The sequence below is a fragment of the Taudactylus pleione genome, unplaced genomic scaffold (genome assembly GCF_031769625.1).
Source record: "Taudactylus pleione unplaced genomic scaffold, aTauple2 ptg000545l, whole genome shotgun sequence".
NCBI classification, from domain to species: Eukaryota; Metazoa; Chordata; class Amphibia; order Anura; family Myobatrachidae; genus Taudactylus; species Taudactylus pleione.
Window position 1 is genome coordinate 2,954,857 of NW_028284947.1, and position 17,316 is coordinate 2,972,172.

The window sequence follows — 17,316 nt, forward strand, 5'->3', positions numbered from 1 at the left end:
AAACGATTCAATCGACTTTCTCCATCCCGGCAGGGGACTGCGCCAGGGATTGTATTGGAAATACATGTATTATTTAATCATGCATAGTGATCCGGGCACTTTTTACATAAATGCTTAACCCTGTCTTAACTTAATGGTTTTAGGCCACTGATAACCCCAATTCTATTGGTTACCACGGTCCTCATTTAGGGCAAAAACATACCGACTTTTATAGTTTGTTTTTATTGACAACATCTCAGGATGGTGGGTTTTTTTTTATCTACTATTGGTAAAAGCACCTTCAAATGCTGTACCCCTTCAAATATTTTCCTTTATTTAAAACAAAATTAAGGAAATACAGGTTGAGTCTCCCATATCCAAATATTCCGAAATACGGAATATTCTGAAATACCTACCGTATATACTCGAGTATAAGTCGACCCGAATATAAACCGAGGTACCTACTTTTACCCAAAAAAACTGGGAAAACTTACTGACTCGAGTATAAGCCTAGTGTGGGAAATGGCAGCAGCTGGTAGTGCCCCCAGTAGTAATTCCCCCTGGTTGTGCCCCCAGTAGTAATCCCTCCTGGTAGTGCCCCCAGTGGTAATTCCCCCTTTCAGTGCCTCCAGTAGTAATCCTCCCCCTCGTAGTACCCCCAGTAGTAATCCCCCTTTTAGTGCCCCCTGTAGTAATCCCCCACTGGTAGTGCCCCCTGTAGTAATCCTCCCCTGGTAGTTCCCCCAGTGTTAATCCCCCCTTTTAGTGCCCCCTGTAGTAATCCCCCCCTGTAGTAATCCCCCCTGGTAGTGCCCCCTGTAGTAATCCGCCCCTTGTAGTTCCCCCAGTGGTAATCCCCCCTTTTAGTGCCCCCTGTAGTAATCGCCCCCTGATAATGCCCCTTGGTAGTGCCCCCTGTAGTAATCGCCCCCTGGTAGTGCCCCCTGATAATGCCCCCTGGTTAGGCCCCCTGTAGTCATCGCCCCCTGGTAGTGCCCCCTGTAGTCCCCCCCCCCTAGTAGAGAGAGACGTGAAAAGAATAAAAAGCCGGAAGATGGCTCCCACAGTGGGAGCAGCAGCAGCCGCTGAGAGTCTGCTGATTACACCAAACACGCAGCTGCCGGCTCCGGCGGCTGTGTGTTTGGCAGTGTGTAGCGCTGACTGAACTCCGTCCGGTCAGCGCTACACTTGACTCGAGTATAAGCCGAGGGGGTACTTTTTCAGCACCTTTTTTGTGCTGAAAAACTCGGCTTATACTCGAGTATATACGGTAATTATCTTGGCATGACTGAGAAAATGAAACCTTTGATTTTTGATGTTTCAATGTACACAAACTTTGTCTAAGGCACAAATTATTAAAAATAATGTATAAAATTAAATTCAGGCTGTGTGTATAAATAAGGTGTATATGAAACATAATTAATTTAATTTCTGTACACAATCTTTGCTTAAGCCACAAAATTATTGAAAATATTGTATAAAATGACCTGCAGGCTGTGTGTATAAGGTGCATATAACACATAAATCCATTCTGTGTGTATATTTTGGCCCCATTCCGAAGAGATTTCATTATGATATGAAAATATTCCAAAATACAGAATATTCCATTATCCAAAATACCCCTGGTCCCAAGCATTTTGGATATGGGAGACTCAACCTGTAAATACATTTAAACTTTTCCAATTCAAAGCCATCTGCAGCTCAATCTAAAACCCCGAATGTTATCAAGTGATAACAGCGTGAAACTGGACAGACAAATGAATAACAAGACTAAACTATAATGAACAATTACCTTTATTGTGTTACACCACTGATAACACAGTAATAAAACATTTATGGGGGCATCTTATTAAAACTTGCTTTTATCGTGATAAAAGTTTGATGGTAATTTTCGGGCTATCCAATTATAGCCTATTTTTTCCGCGTGGAAATTTATTGTTTTCTCGCCTGAAAATAAATAAGATCCTCGAAAAGTCGCAGACCTATGTACTTTTGCGGCAGTGATTGCTATAAAAAAACCTTACTAATCTGGGATTTGGTTTCACCTGGTTTAAATAGCCCCGTCGGCGGTTATTAGCCATGGCAAATTGCTGTGTCTAACAGGATACCGCCCTTAATATCAATTTATATTAGAACAGTAATTGTGAACATTAGTTTTCACATTGTATAGTGCCATATTCCCCTATCTGCGAGTTTTTGCAAAACAATTTACCAGCAGAATCTTGCTTCCCGTGTCCTAATTAGTCTCCTTACCAAATTTGGTAACATTCTGGTTGTTAGATCGAGCTACAGGCAGCTCAGAATAGGGGAAGTTTAATTGTAGCCACCCTGTATACTGTATTATTTTATGTCATTATTCTATACACTTTATTGTAACTCTATTACAATATATTGTTATTTTATCAATGAAACGGAAAGCCCAAAAAATTACATTTATACCTCGCTAGGCGAAGAAAATTAATAATCCTAGTTGTTGTTGAAGCAGTTTTATAAAACAGAGTCTTGAAGAAAGTGTGACATGCAGTAAACAAACATCTATGGCTAACAGAGAGCCACATTACACTAAAATATAATTTTACCCAACAGAAACAATTGGGCTGATTCGGATTTGTATGCAAGCCCACTGGTTTATACAGAAGTCCGATGGTTCTGGGTCTGTGCAGGTGCAGAAGAGGTCCTGTGTGATCGCTTGCAGTCCTTCTGCAGCATGATTGACATGCAGCGGGCGCTTGGGGAGCGGCGACCAGGACCGTTCTACAAAATGGGGGCAATGCCTCGTTTTGTAGGGGTGCAGAAGACACAGTCTTCCTGGACCCAGCAGAGGGGTTCCGACGGCCTGGCTGAGTAAGCTTCAGTTTACACCGACTGGCTGAGGGCGATGTCCATCATGACTGGCCGCTATTGTCGCGACGGACACTGCATTTGGATTCCAGATGCATGTATGAGGTGTCTATGTTCTACAGACACCATCTGCTGCATTTGCATTGTACTTGCACATTGTACTGCTTCCCTGTGGCTGTGCGATAGCGTACAAAATGGAATCAGGCCCAATTTCTGTAGAAAAACTATGTCTTTACTTCGGGCAAATGGTCATAACTTACTGTTTATGGAGGAGGGACATAGCTGCATAGAGATGTGCCTGAACACGCAATAGGCATAACTAGCTGGTCTACATCATATAGGCCCGTATTCAATTTGAGCTGAGCCGCGATACTTTTTCGCCTCCTGGACCTTTTGCCTACATCGCTTGTTTTGCAGGCGGAAAAGTATCGTGTGCGTGTCCGCGTATCGCCGTATTCAATTTGAAAGTATGCGAAAACGGGACCCGGCGAAACTTAAACAACCGGAAAGTACTGTCAGATTTGGGGAAATCAGCCTGACACCCCCAAAAGATGATCTAACATGGGGGTTCCCTATGGTACCACACGATTTGGCTTGCTGAAGGTATTTGGTGTTTTTAAACGGGCTCAATAGCTGCTAAATAGCGTTTTTGTGGTGAAGAATAGTATTCAGGAGGTTTTTTGCAAAATAACTTATCCCAACAAATTTGGGGTACTTGAAAATGGGGGTCAGCATATTTTAAAGTTGTTAAAGATAAATGTAAAAAAATTTGAAAAATCCACCTTCCGCAAGCCCCTGCAATGAAAAAAACACTTGGGGCATACTTGGGGGCCCCCCCAGAGCCAAGTTCGCTAGTTTTAAACTTTGTACCCCAACATTTTTTTTTCACCCCCAAATTCAAAGTGATTTTTTGAGGTGTCCTTAAGTGTTTTTTAAGAAAATATTGACACAGATTACCTTTGGGGGACTGTCTGAAGGCTGCACGGGGATTACCGCAACATTGCACCCTAAAACCCCAATTCTGCACTTTTGCCGCCTGCTATTCATAGGCAAATCTTTTTCGCCTATTACATTGCATTGACTTTCCGCCTAGGCGTAAAGTCTTTCAAATTGAATATGGCGATACTTTTCCGTCTGGCGAAATGATGTCATCGGCGAAAAGTTTTCGCCCGAAACACGCGAAAACGTCTTTTCGCTCCAAATGGAATACAGGCCATAGTTGGGTAGATCAGTGACTTGGCTAATATTGTGCCAATATTCTACTTAGTTGTAGATAGATACATTTGGCAGATGTCAATATGACATCTGATGTCATATGACAAGATGTCAAGATGACTTATATGCCAATAAATCAAGGACAACACAAATAATTGGGCAACATTTTTACTCCCAGGATTGGGCAAATGAGAAAAGTCATCCACTGCAGCTAGAGCAACGGCACCATAGTCAAGATCAATTCAAATAGTTGACCTACATTTTCAAACCTACCATTGGACAAGTGAGAGCATTTACCCTCGCTCTCCATTTATTCAGGCCATACAGTAAGTGATGCTTAACCTGGCAATATTAGAAATTATATAGTGGAACAGCAGTAATGGTAGATGGTTGGTCTGTAACATGATGTATACACTTTTGCAGCGAGCCTCTTTTTCCCACCACCTTGCGTGTGGAGAACCATTAGAACTATACAGTATACTTACCTGGGCTAGAAGCTGAGCCTGTCTGAGTAGAGCCGTGAGCAGGAAAACACTTATTGGTAATCTCGCAATATAATGATTACAGGCCTTATTAAGAGTTGTACGCTAATTGCATCGCAGCTGCATCTTCGTATGCAGCAGCGATGCAAAGTTATGCTAATGCCGCAGGAGGCGTCTTGTGTACATAGACGCCTACTGTCGGCTTTTGTGATCCGCTGCAGCATCCGAGAACACAGCCATGGGATCACTTGCATGAACGTCGGTAACATTCGAGTAATCTTCAGTTTACCCGGGATAGCGGTAAAACCCATGCAGCCAGGGCCAGTGAAGCTGGGTTGAAAGATGCAGACACTGGTCTCGGCACACCCAGAAAACATGGCTGGTGGTCCCATTTTCTGGGAAACTGGCCATCACTGCCCCTTCCACGCCCCCAAATGACCTAGCGGGCACTACGACTATCGCAGACACCGATTGGCACATGCACAGTACAGATCCTGGGCATGTGCCGATCAGCAACCATCAGAGTTGTACGCAAACTTTCGGGTTTGCGGCAACCATACAAATGAAATGACTATGATCCGGGATTGGCCACTCACGACCACTTGACTGGACTATCGGTCACATGGTAGGGTGAATTACGAGCTTATCATGAACGACTGAGGTCAGAATAAAGTGTTTAGGAATGTTTCAATTTTACTCTTTGGATAATTTAGATTAAATAAGATTGCCTTCTTATCTATAAGTATTACTAATGTTTTAAAAGAGAAACGGATGTCCTCTTAGCATACTCCCATTATTTAACAATGGCTAATGAAGCACAGATGAGTGGGATTCCCCAATTAAAGGGGTATAAAAGGGGTCTCTATGGGACATTTTAAACATGCTTCTGAAGAAATTGAATGGGCTTGCTCCAGCGAAACGCTTTAAGCGGTTTTCCCTTACTTTTACTGTATTACTTATTTGGATGTGACTCCTGTAATATTGTGGACTTTGGACCTGCTGATACTCTGTGGACTTTGGACTTACCATTACTTGTGGACACCACTGTTCCACCTGGATTTACAAATACACAGCTACAAGTGGACTGCTCATTCAGCCCTACCATCTGCGGACTTTCGCTAATGGGACTGTTTCCATCCAAATACTAACCACTTGGTAAATATTTGCTGTACTCAACTAAATGACTGTCCTGAAAACAAGTCCTAATTATCAGATAATACAACTTCATTCAGGAGTCCTCCTAGCAGTTGATTTATATAATTGGATTGTATAATGAAGAGCCCTTTATGCTTTTTTTAATTTAAATTATTGTTTTTATTAACATAATAAATATGCTGATATAGCGCCATATTCAATTTGGAGTGAAATTTCGGTTATTGCCGATAACGTCATTTTCGCCTATTTCAATTATCCCCGTATTCAATTACATTGACTTTTCGATGGTGCGAAAAGGCAATGTAAAAAAACGGGGATAAGTTTTCACCAGCCTTTCGCTGGCGAAAAAAAGTGCAGAATTGGGGTGTAGGCTTAAAAAAAATAGCCTGCACCCCTTGGAATGTCCCCTAAAAAGATATGTGTCAAACACAAATTTAAAAAAAAACCGTGACACCCCAAAAAATGACCTTTAACTTTGGGGTAAAAAATAAAATAAAATACAATACACACTTAGAAAACAGACAAATTAAATCCAGAGGGGTTCCCTTATATGCGGCAGGTGTTTTCTTCATTGCCAGAGTAGTGGCAGGTGCATATTTGAAGAATTTTGAAAAATAATTTTAGGGACTTTAAAATATGCTCGCACCCATTTTCATGTACCCCAAATTTGATAGCACAAGTTATTTTTCCCACAAAAAAAACCCTAAGTGCTATTCTGCACCACTTCTTCAATAGCCGCATTTATGCACCTGCCGCGGCTATTACAATCCCCAACTTTCTTCAGCAGGCTAAAATGGGGGTGCCCATAGTGAACCCCCATATCTGGACATCTTTAGGGGGGACCCAGGGACATTTCCCGAAAATTCACGATTTTTTTGCGATACTAACCTTTCCGCCGGCTCCCGTTTTTGCTGCTTCCTAATTGAATACGGGGATAAAGCGGGCACGCGCCCGATACTTTATCCCCGGAAAAGCTGCGATATGGAGCGAAAAGTCCAGCACAGACTTTTCGCTCCCAAATTGAATACCCCCCATAGTGGTTATACATCCATTTCTCATATTTATTAAGTATCATTATTTTATTCTTAGAAGCGCTGGTTCCTATATTTTCTTTCAAAAGTTAGATACATGGCAGCTAATGTGAATGGCTGCCTGTCACAGACATGTCCCTGTGGAGTGCTGCCCAGTGAGTAATTCAGACCACTCTCCCCAGTGTCATGTGCAAAAAAAAAATGTAAGAAAAATCTTTATGCGGAAGAGAGATAAAAATAAACAGCACCATGGTGGCTGCCCTGACTGGGGCACATATAAAGGGGGCGAGGGCCGCAGGGCTGATCTCGACACTGGTACAGAACCAAGAAGTGTTGCAGTGCTTTTGTAGACTAGTCCTTCATGCAACAGATATTTTTTAGAGCAATGTGTCAAGGTAAATAGCCTACTGTACTTCATTCTCTCTAATTTAACTAAGTAGACGTAATTGTAACATTTTATTAATTCCAGTTAATATTGCCAAATATGTAAAAATCATTCAAACAAGTTCTGGCATGTTTTGGCAAATTACAGCAAATCAGACTGAAATGGTAAAGGGGGTTGAAACCTTAAGCAGAAGTTAGCAGGTTAATTGCTGTACTTTTAGCTGTCTGGCGGTCTATTATCTTCTCTAAAACTAGTGAAACCGAGTAATAAGCTAATCAGGAGTCAAACCATCATTAATTACAGTAAGTCAGATTACGGTAAAAGTGATGCTAAATAGAGCACGGTTGAATCTATTTTATCAGCAAAGCGACATTATGGACTAATTATTGGTTGGAAAGGATTGTCAAGTCCATCGAGAGCAGCTGTGTGGTGCAGTATCCTTGAGGCTGGAAATTATTCTATTCTGGAAGGGATGACAGCATTTCAAATAAGCTCTGTCGCTAAATGCAGTATGGGCATGACGTATGACGTTAGTTAGTGGTGTTCTAAAGACGTTTCTATCCAATAACCTTCCCCCCAAGCCAAAAAAAATTGTTCTATTAATGGCTGCCCATTCACTAGGCTAAAATATTGTTCTAGGTATATTTTTGTTGGACCTAGATAAATGTAGCGGAGTATTTTTTATAGCTGAAATTCCCTCATCTCTGTTACATAATTCACATTCCCTATTTGGCGGTTCATGAGCATACAGTATCAGAGAGAAACGGGGAGCTGTATCAAGCTTTGAAAACACATTTAGTGTGAGAAGTTGCCCAAAGCAAACAACCAGCTCCTATCTGTCATTTCACAGTGTGTGCTAGATAAATGACAGTCAGACTTCAGCAGGTCCCCATGACCAAGACGACAGTTTAATGAACTATTCCACAGATAATAAATACCTATAGATCCATAGGTCCATGTTATTCAGCTATCCTATTACTTTCTAATGGTTGAATCTTAACAGGTAAGACGCTGCACATGATGTAAAAAAGGTTCTGTTATACTTAGAGACCATGTGAAGTAAGCTACTCACAAACATGGCATACATGCCTACCATTCTTGAGAGATTGTAGGTCCTGCGCAAGTGGTGTAGATGGTACTGCTTGCCACAGGTATGCTGCTGCACTGGGGGATGCCTGACCTCATCCAGTGGGTAAATACAGAGAAACGTGGGGACCAGATGCTGCGCACAACCTATTTCCTGAACTCTGTATATTCTAAATATACATGCCTACCACCCCGGGATTTGCGGGAGGCTCCCGATTTTTCGGGTAAGCCCCCGCGCCCCCCGGAAGAGTAGGCATTTCAACCGCATTCTGCTCACTTCCTATTAAAGTAGACAGAATAGGGAGACTATTAGTGGCGATCAGCGGCTTTGTCCGTTGGGGGAGGGGCCTAATGATGTGATTATATGATAATCACGTCATTTAACCCTGCCCCTAATTAATGTATGTGCCACCAAAGCCAATTACCGTGAGGGGCGGGGCTTAATGACACAATTTCTCCTCTGGGGAGGAGAAATTCAAAGTCGGTAAGTATGAAACATTGGCTTAAAATGAGTGTGGAAATACACCGCTGTGCCAGATGTCCAGGGGCGTATCTACCCATTGGCCAGGATGGCACTCCCCAGGGGCGGTGACCAAAGGGGGGGCGCCGTCCGGCAGTGCCACCAGCAGCCAAGGGGTGGACAAGTTCAAGGGGTGGACAAGCCAGTGGCGGCTGTGTGTTTGTAATAGCAGCTAGGCAGTGAGAGTCAGACAGACTGTCATTTGCTGCTGCGTCGTCTGCGGAGGGAGCCGGCTGAAGCTCACGCATGAGCTCCGTGTTCCGGCTCCCCCCGCAGCATATGATGTAAGAGACGTCATATACGTCATGACGTCTCTCCCATGCAGGAGAAGAGCGGGCCGGGACTCATAGCAGACAGCGGGGTCGCGTCAGGAGCAGGGATCAGGTAAGATTAATTTTTTTTTGTTCTTTGTGTGTGCGTGTAAGCCTGGCACAGCAGGGCGGGGGCACTGAAATAGGGGATGGGCGCTACTGGGGGCACTTTATGGGGGTGCCCGCTACTGGGGGCACTGTATAGGGGTGGCCACTACTGGGGGCAATTTAGGGGGTTGGCCACTACTGGGGGCACTGTATAGGGGGGGACTACTACTGGGGTCTACTACTAGGGCACTGTATAGGGGGGCTACTACTGGGGGCAATGCAGCATAGGGGGGATTACTACTGGGGGATTACTACTGGGGGCACTGCATAGGGGGGTGCCAGTCCATTACATTGCCAGGTGCGCTTGGATCCCTAGATACACCCCTGCAGATGTCCAAGTGAGTTTTTGTTTTTAAGTATTGCAGAATGTAAAAACTTGAGTAAATGCATCTGTGGACCTACAGTACAGTACATCAGTGTAGCAGTGCAAAACCAACATTGCAGCTATGCAAATATGGTAAGTAACCCTTGCTATAAGTGAAGTGAAATTTTATCTGTTAAAGATTCTAAAGCTGGGTACACACTATACGCGATGTGCAAAGCCCGACGGTCATTCCAATTTCCCTTCATCCCCACAACTAACAACATAGTGCGTACACACTAGGCAATCCTCCAAACCACTGAACGATATACTGTATCTTGCATCATTTGGTTGTTAAATCGTTAACAATATATCGTTTGCTTTTTAAATACCATCCGTCCATCTTAACAATCCAACTTTAAGAAGAGAAAATGGAGGATATGGGAGTGGATAAGGTGACGTCTTCAGAGCCCAGATCGGAAGGACATATCACCTGGCTGTCCAGTTGGGCATACACACTTCACTATTTGTTCAAAATCATTAAAGATATCTTCTCATCTGCCGTGCAGTACATCAGATGAGACGATGCGAGGAACGATGCACAGAAGCGCACAATAGTGCGTACACATTAGATGATGTGGATGATTGTCATTCCAATTCGGCTCAAAATGTTTAAATGTCATCGTCTAGTGTGTAGTGTACCCAGCTTAAAAGGGTTGTTTATGGGTGTGGATGTACAGTATGTTGCTAGTGCTACCCAATACAACTAATCATCATTTAAAAATGTATTTCTCAGTAGATCTTGATAGCAGCAAAAAACCACCATATGGAACAGTAACCATTATGGCTTCATGCTTCTCCAACAGAGCAGCGATCGAGTCACACCCCCCCCCCCCCTGTGCAAATTGGGCATAATGCCTGAACATAATTTAGGAGGGATCACTCTGCATTTTAAGCTGCAAATCCCTGTGCTAAACCCTCTGATAGCTGGTTATTATTATTGCTAACATCACTTCCAAGCCTACTTCTTCTACATATCACAGCTCTACCTCTGTGTGGTCAGGAGGAAGTCTGCCTGGCAGGGAGCACAGCTTGTAGGATAAAACACACTCTCCAGGGTGAAAGGGATCCTATGGGCACTCTGATTTTGTGAAGCTACCAAAGGTGAAGTCCAAGTGGCAAGTGTGGGGTCTGCATTGTATTTCTACTCACAACACAATGGCAGAAGTGGACAGGTTCCAGTAAGAGGTGGGAGTCTCCCAGGCATTCCAGGAGTGATGTCACTACAACCTAGAGGATCAACAGAGTGGTGCAAGCCATAAATATTGGTAATAGCCAACAGCTTGGCTGCCTCCACTTCAAACAATGGGTGCACTTTAAGATACATATAAACAAACATTTATTATTGCATTATATCTACATTCATAAACAAATCAAAACAAAATACAGGTTACTGTACTAAATTACTCATTCTACAAATCACAAAACACACTAATAAACTGACTGGATACAATTATATTGGAGCCAGAGAAACAAACTGTTTCTAGAAACCAAAATTGAAAGAGAAAAGGGAATTTGGGTTCATAAAAGGACTCGTCCTCCAAAAGACAGGTATACAGAGATGTACTATTAATTTGAGCTGCTTCAATATAACTATTATTTTCCACACGGTTGCGCAGCGATAATGTTCCATAAACACATAAAGAAAAATAAATATATCAATTTGGAAAAAAAAGCTACGAATTGAATATACTGCATGATAAATGAGTATTAGACATGAACAAGGCAATATCAGCACCGTGAAAAATGTTTGTAAATTACCATTATCATCTTAAGCATTGTTACATTTTTCTTGGCAATTATTAAGCTCAGTATCTTCATTTGGTATTAAACTGACACGCAATATAGTGAAGGCAAAATAAGTTATAAATAACATCATTAATTCTGTGTGAAAACACTGACTCTATAGTGACACCTGGCGGTCAAAAGACTGTATTACACTACAATAAAAAAAAACTGAAGATGAGCTCATAATGTTAACTGTTTCTTTCCAAACTATTATTCATGTGAGTCTCAATAGATTTAAAAACATATATGCCAATTGCTTTACGTTATTGTTCTCAGTATGTGTCAAATGATCTGTATTCATTAATACCATATTCAATGCAGTACAAATACCAACACATAAAAAGGAATACATTTTGGCACATGTATTAGGTGCTCAGGGAAAAAGAACTGTAATAAAGCCAAATCAGACGGTTCATTTTCCATTAGCGTTTAAAACATAAGCTAACAGCAAACTTAGCTTAGTGGTTACCATTACTGCCTCACAGCACTGTGCTCATGGTTTTAATTCCCATGAAGACCGATCTGTGTGGAGTTTGTATGTTTTCGTTGTGTTTGCATGGGTACTGTACTTTGATTTTTTTTTCCCTCAAACCAAAAACATACTGGTGGGTGAATTGGATTCTGACAAAAAATGAACCTTATTGTATATGTGTGTATGTGGTAGGGAATATAGATTGCAAGCTCCACTGAGGAAGAGACTGATGTGAATGAGCACATATCCTGTATAAAGCACTGTGGAATATGTGCGCACTATATACCTATTATATTAAATAAAGCAAACATCTGACTGGCAGTTATGGGTTGCAGCAACACATATTCCCTGTGCATTCATTCTTATAAATTCCCCCAAATATACTCCATCGTATAGCACAACCCAATGATCATGTATTCACAGTACAACTTCCGAGTCCAGACATTCCCAGAATGCTTTGCAAACATGTCAAGGTTCTTACCCGTCCAACAAGCACAGGATCCGGTCCAGTATATTCCTCTATTACAAAAAATTGATTCCATACCCATCCCCTCTTGGACCTATGTAAGACTTGTCCTTCCTTGCCCTTTTCGTGGTGTCCATGAAATGATTGCCTTAATTTATTGCCTCTCCTTGTTGTTGTGATGTGACTACAGTATGCGATGCCCAGGCATAGAAGAATGCCATGTAAACATAAGTTCTTCTTCATTTTTGGTAATGTTGATTCAACAGTCCTTGATCCCTATTCCAAGCCAATTCAAGAGAGTCTAATAGGAATTCCAATATGTAAATGTCGTCCCATAGATTATACCCATAACGCACTTCTCCTTTCTTTCCGATTATCCTCCGTTGATCCTGAATAAAAGAGAAAAGTCAGGTAAATATTTTTGATGTGTTCAGGAAATACTCATAAGGCAAGGAACATTAGGTCTGATTCAGAGGTGGATGTCTTTGTGCGCAGAGCGACTTTATTCTAATGCCACAGTAGTTGGGCTTCCTACTTAGGCGATGCACTGGCAGCTGCTCTAAGCTGCCGCTTTGCATAAATAGACACGCCATCGGTCGCATCATCAGACACTGCACCAGCCCTATGGAGGGACAGTATGTCTGTCTGAACATGGCTGCGGTGCCAACACAACTGTGATAAAAGAAGCTATCACTGGCCGCGAGATGCCTGCCTCTGGCCAGCCACCCCTCTGTTACCTCGCACCGAAATTGCCTCTCTCTGCATCTGAGTATGTTCTGCGACTCCCAGCTGAACCATCAAAATGTATGCTCTGGTGGTTCAGACGCCTGCACTGACTACTTGCGTCTAACATCACCACTGGGCCATCTTTGAATCAGGCCCATTGGCTGAGATGAAAGAACAAATTATAGTACCACTTACTGTATGACCACCACTTACACGTGTTTTGCAATGTACATAAATGTGTAGGTTAAACTATGGCGTGGATATTATACATCGATATCATACAATATAATGCATTGTATATGTACTGCATTCAAATATCAAAGAATGTGTGGCATTTGAGAACAGCTAAGAGTAGAATGAAGCCTATGGAAACTTTGTGTTTGCACCAGTTTTGTTTAACATTTTACAACACTTTTTAGTTTTGTGATATCAGCCCCTTCCCCCCAATATCCATGTACATCATATAAGCTACATAATGGTAAGGAGTTGCCGGATTTCACCCTGATCTCTTCCTTCTCTGTTACTGATAGAGTTTAATAACTATTGTAAACAGGGTAAAGGCAGAATAGATACTTTTGTAGTTTATGAAGAAATGCCACCCTTGCCCCTGTACATCTGTAACGAGGAATGGCAGGGTAATTACAAACGTTATATTCTCCCTATAACTAGGAATCAGCTTAAATCAAATTAGTACATCTCAGTGTTATTTAGTTTAGAAGAACAATTGAGAAAATAAAATCACACTGTACATGCAAGCAGGAAGAGTTTTTCTTAGGATAGCTCCAGAAAAATCAGCAGTGTTGGCAACCAGAACAGGCGGACAGGAAGGGCAAGCCCCACTTTTCAAAGCAGCCTGGAGAATAGTCCTTGGGGGTTGTAGTAAAGGAGACAACCACATTTACAGAAGATGTTTCTCCAGGCAGATTTGTTTATTTCCTTTCTCCTGAAATACAGCAGACTTACTGTATAGATTTAATGGTTTCCAAAACACAGATCTGAGTTTTACTGTTGCTGTACCTAAGAACAATATGCACAGGGTATCGGTGGGTGCACCCGCTATGGGGCATCGAGATAAGGGAGGCTGGAAGACTGGTGATTCACAAGAACCATAAGTACAACTAATACAGACAGAATATAAATTCACAGAGATTCATAATTACAATGAGCAGTTAATATAATTATGTGTCATACTTGCTCGCTCTCCCCCCAGAACTTTGCGGAGGCTCCTGATTTTTTTGGGTAGCACTCCCACCCCGCAACCACGGAGTAGAAAGCACTTTTCCTAGAGAAGTGGACAAATTGGGAGGGATCTTAACTGGAACTAGCGAATCAGTGAAGAGGAGACTTGACCTAATGACACAAACTATGATAATCTCATCATTTGATCCCGCACCTATTTAATTATGCATAATTCGTTGAATTTTGCAGCAAGGGGGTACATCCTAATGATGCAAATAGTCCAGCCCTGTTCCCATCACTGTCCCATCTGTGTCTGGAAATTAATTCTAATAGTAGACAAGTATGTGTAGAATACTCTAGACAAAGGGGAGAGGGCCCTGGTCATATGAGCTTACAATCTATAGGGGATATAGATGGACACTATGGGAGAAGATGGCAAAATTGCCCTAGAAAATATATTTGTTTGTAGCTGAAGATGCCCTTTACCACAAGAAAAAGATCCCAGCTCTTTGGGAAGGGTATTATTTAAAAACAATCCTTTTCTCATGGCAGTAACTTCTTGATGGAAAGCCATAGCAGGGTTTTAATGACTAGACACTTCTCCGTGCAAATTGTCATATCTGCATACATTTCCCTTCTTTTGTTTGTACATCAAATAAACCTCATGTGAAGCTTCATTAACAATACAATAAATGAAAGCAGCTCCATAAACAAGGCTGTTACATTTTATGCAGACGCTAATGGGCTGAGTGTTAAGACTCAGACATGCCAAGTGCAACTAAGAGGGTCAGCTTAATGCACAGATCCCACTCCCTTTCTACTGGCATTAATGTAGTGAACAAACAAGCATGCAAAGGTACTTATTATGAATAAATTACTGCAGAAAAGAGTATTGTAGAAATAAATCTCTCATGTGTAACAAAGAAACATGAGTTTCAAGATCATAACAAAGTATGTATGTGTGTACACAGCGTACGCCCACTGTACCTTCAGTTCTAGCTGGAATTATACTCAGTAATAACATTAAATTACATTTATTGCTGCAAATTTTGAAGCCGTTACCAATCTAAGTAACTGTAGTGTGAAAGATGACACATTAAAAATACATTCAGTCGGTAACAATAAAAGAGAGCGGTATCATGTTGCAACTAAACTGACTTTAAATATTTTGTTGCTTGAATTAGGAAAACTCAGCTGCAAGATATTGTGGCACAAAAACTAAAGGGGTTTCCACCTTCAGATGAATTTAATTTATTGGCTGGAATGTGCCCTTCTGCAACCTTTATTAATAGGCTGCTTTTCTTTCTAGCTCCTTTCTGTGATTTTTGTGCCATGAGTTTATATCAACCAGAGGTATTTGTCTCTGTTGCCCTTGGATATGATGCAGCTCTGCTGAGTTCCCTTCATCGTGTATAGTTGTCTCCAGTGAGCAGCTTTGTGTCATATCCCAGGGCAACAAAAATAAGAAGCTGTGCCTGATGCCATAGATACAGGTTTCAATGCATTTAATGAATGATGCAGGATAACAATGGGACATGCAGGGCTAGTTTTATAGAAGAATACGGGATGCCCTATAATGAGAAACTCTAATGCAGCCATCTTAGTTATTGGCAAGGCCGTAACTAGAGATGTTCGAATGGTGCCATCGCACAGGGTGCAGGGCCCTGGGATCGACACCTTTGCTGCCCCACAGCCCCTGAATCTGGCTAGCAGGGTGCCCATAACGGCTCCCTGAAGCTTTCTTAGCTGCTGCAGTGCCACCGGCATGCACCCTGCAGCTTGTACAGCTTCTCTGAACATCTTCAGGACACTTTGGCCAGTGCCATACTTCCCCATATTGGCAGCCTCACCCTCTTGGTTCAATGTCATGACATCATGCGTGGGGGGAGTTATCGTAAAAATATATGAAGTTTACTATTATAGTCTAAATTAATGGGTTCCTATCATGTTGGTACATCTAATAGAGATTGAGGGCCCCATTTACAAACGAAAAATAACCCCTTTAGCGCTCGCTAAAGGGGTTATGCCAGGTTTCTGTATTTAGTAAACAGAGGTAATCTTAGATTACTGCTGTTTTTACAGCATCACTCTCGCCATCTTTTAGATGGCGAGAGTGATGCAGGCCCCATTGCCGGCATTGGAGACCCGGCGGTGCCTTTCCGGCTTCAGCGAAGCCTTCCAGGTACTGCCAGGTCTCCCTGTCATGCACATGCACAGACGGACCGTCGCGCATGCGCATAACACTGGAGGCCCGTCGCTGGCAGCGTTAGGCTGCCAGCAACCCAGCGGCGGACCCTGCCGAGGACTTAGACTTCACGGGACCTCGCCGGAGGGGTAAGTATTACTAAATACCAGTGGAATTTTCGTTTGTATCACAGTGATACTAAACAAAAATATCTGCTGGTATTTCGTTTCGTTTGTAAATGGGGCCCTAACAATGTATCACAAGCAAATAAAAAAGCAGTGCATTCATGTATTGTGAAACAATCAAGATAATCCTCTCATTCAAATAAAATTCTTCTAATGAGGAATGCTTTAAAAACGTCCATAACTCTCCTCTCTACTCTCCCATTGAGAATACCTTAAAAAAAAAAATTCTGCCATTTAAAAGTTATTAATTAACATGACATCACAACCACTACCCACCCAATCACCCCCTAATGTGGTGAGGTTTGTGAAATAACAGTGATGGCTATGACTATTGCCCCACTTCTCATTTATTTTGGTAATCACCATCTTCCCCAGCACAAAGTAATGCAATCAGCCTAGGTGTAAGGTAAAGATTAACATATACTCCCAACAGTCAAGACATTTGTGAGACAATCAGTTCCCAGTGGTTAATTGTAGTGGTCTGGGCAGAAACAAAGGCACACTAATTTATCTAGACTTCCCATCTGGAACGTTATGGTAGCTATACTGTATAATTAAAGTGTTCCCCATACTTGATCATATGTGGTGCTTATAATATAGTGATAAAAGAACTGATTAAATAACCTGAGGCATCACTTTTACACTAGCAGGCAGATTCACAGAACCGATCACACGATAATAATAACTGCTGTTACAGTCTGTCAATGTATCAAATACATTTAAACAGTAATATAACCAGAACCAGTTAGCATAAGGCACGGAAAATGATCATGTATTTTACAAAAGCCAACCACAAAAGTTGCTATATATATATTTATTTATTTAATTTAAACCCCTTATT

The 17,316-nt window shown here is 41.9% G+C and overlaps 1 protein-coding gene across 1 annotated transcript in view; it reads right to left on the reverse strand.

Moving 5' to 3' along the window:
• The window catches only part of CDH11 (cadherin 11), a 164,092-nt gene that overhangs the window by 55,933 nt on the left and 90,843 nt on the right, over positions 1 to 17,316 (reverse strand). Inside the window, exon 2 of the mRNA XM_088451281.1 lies at positions 12,216 to 12,589. Coding sequence (XP_088307407.1) covers positions 12,216 to 12,443 — 228 coding nt within the window. The 5' untranslated portion in view covers positions 12,444 to 12,589. The remainder of the gene's footprint in view (positions 1 to 12,215; positions 12,590 to 17,316) is intronic.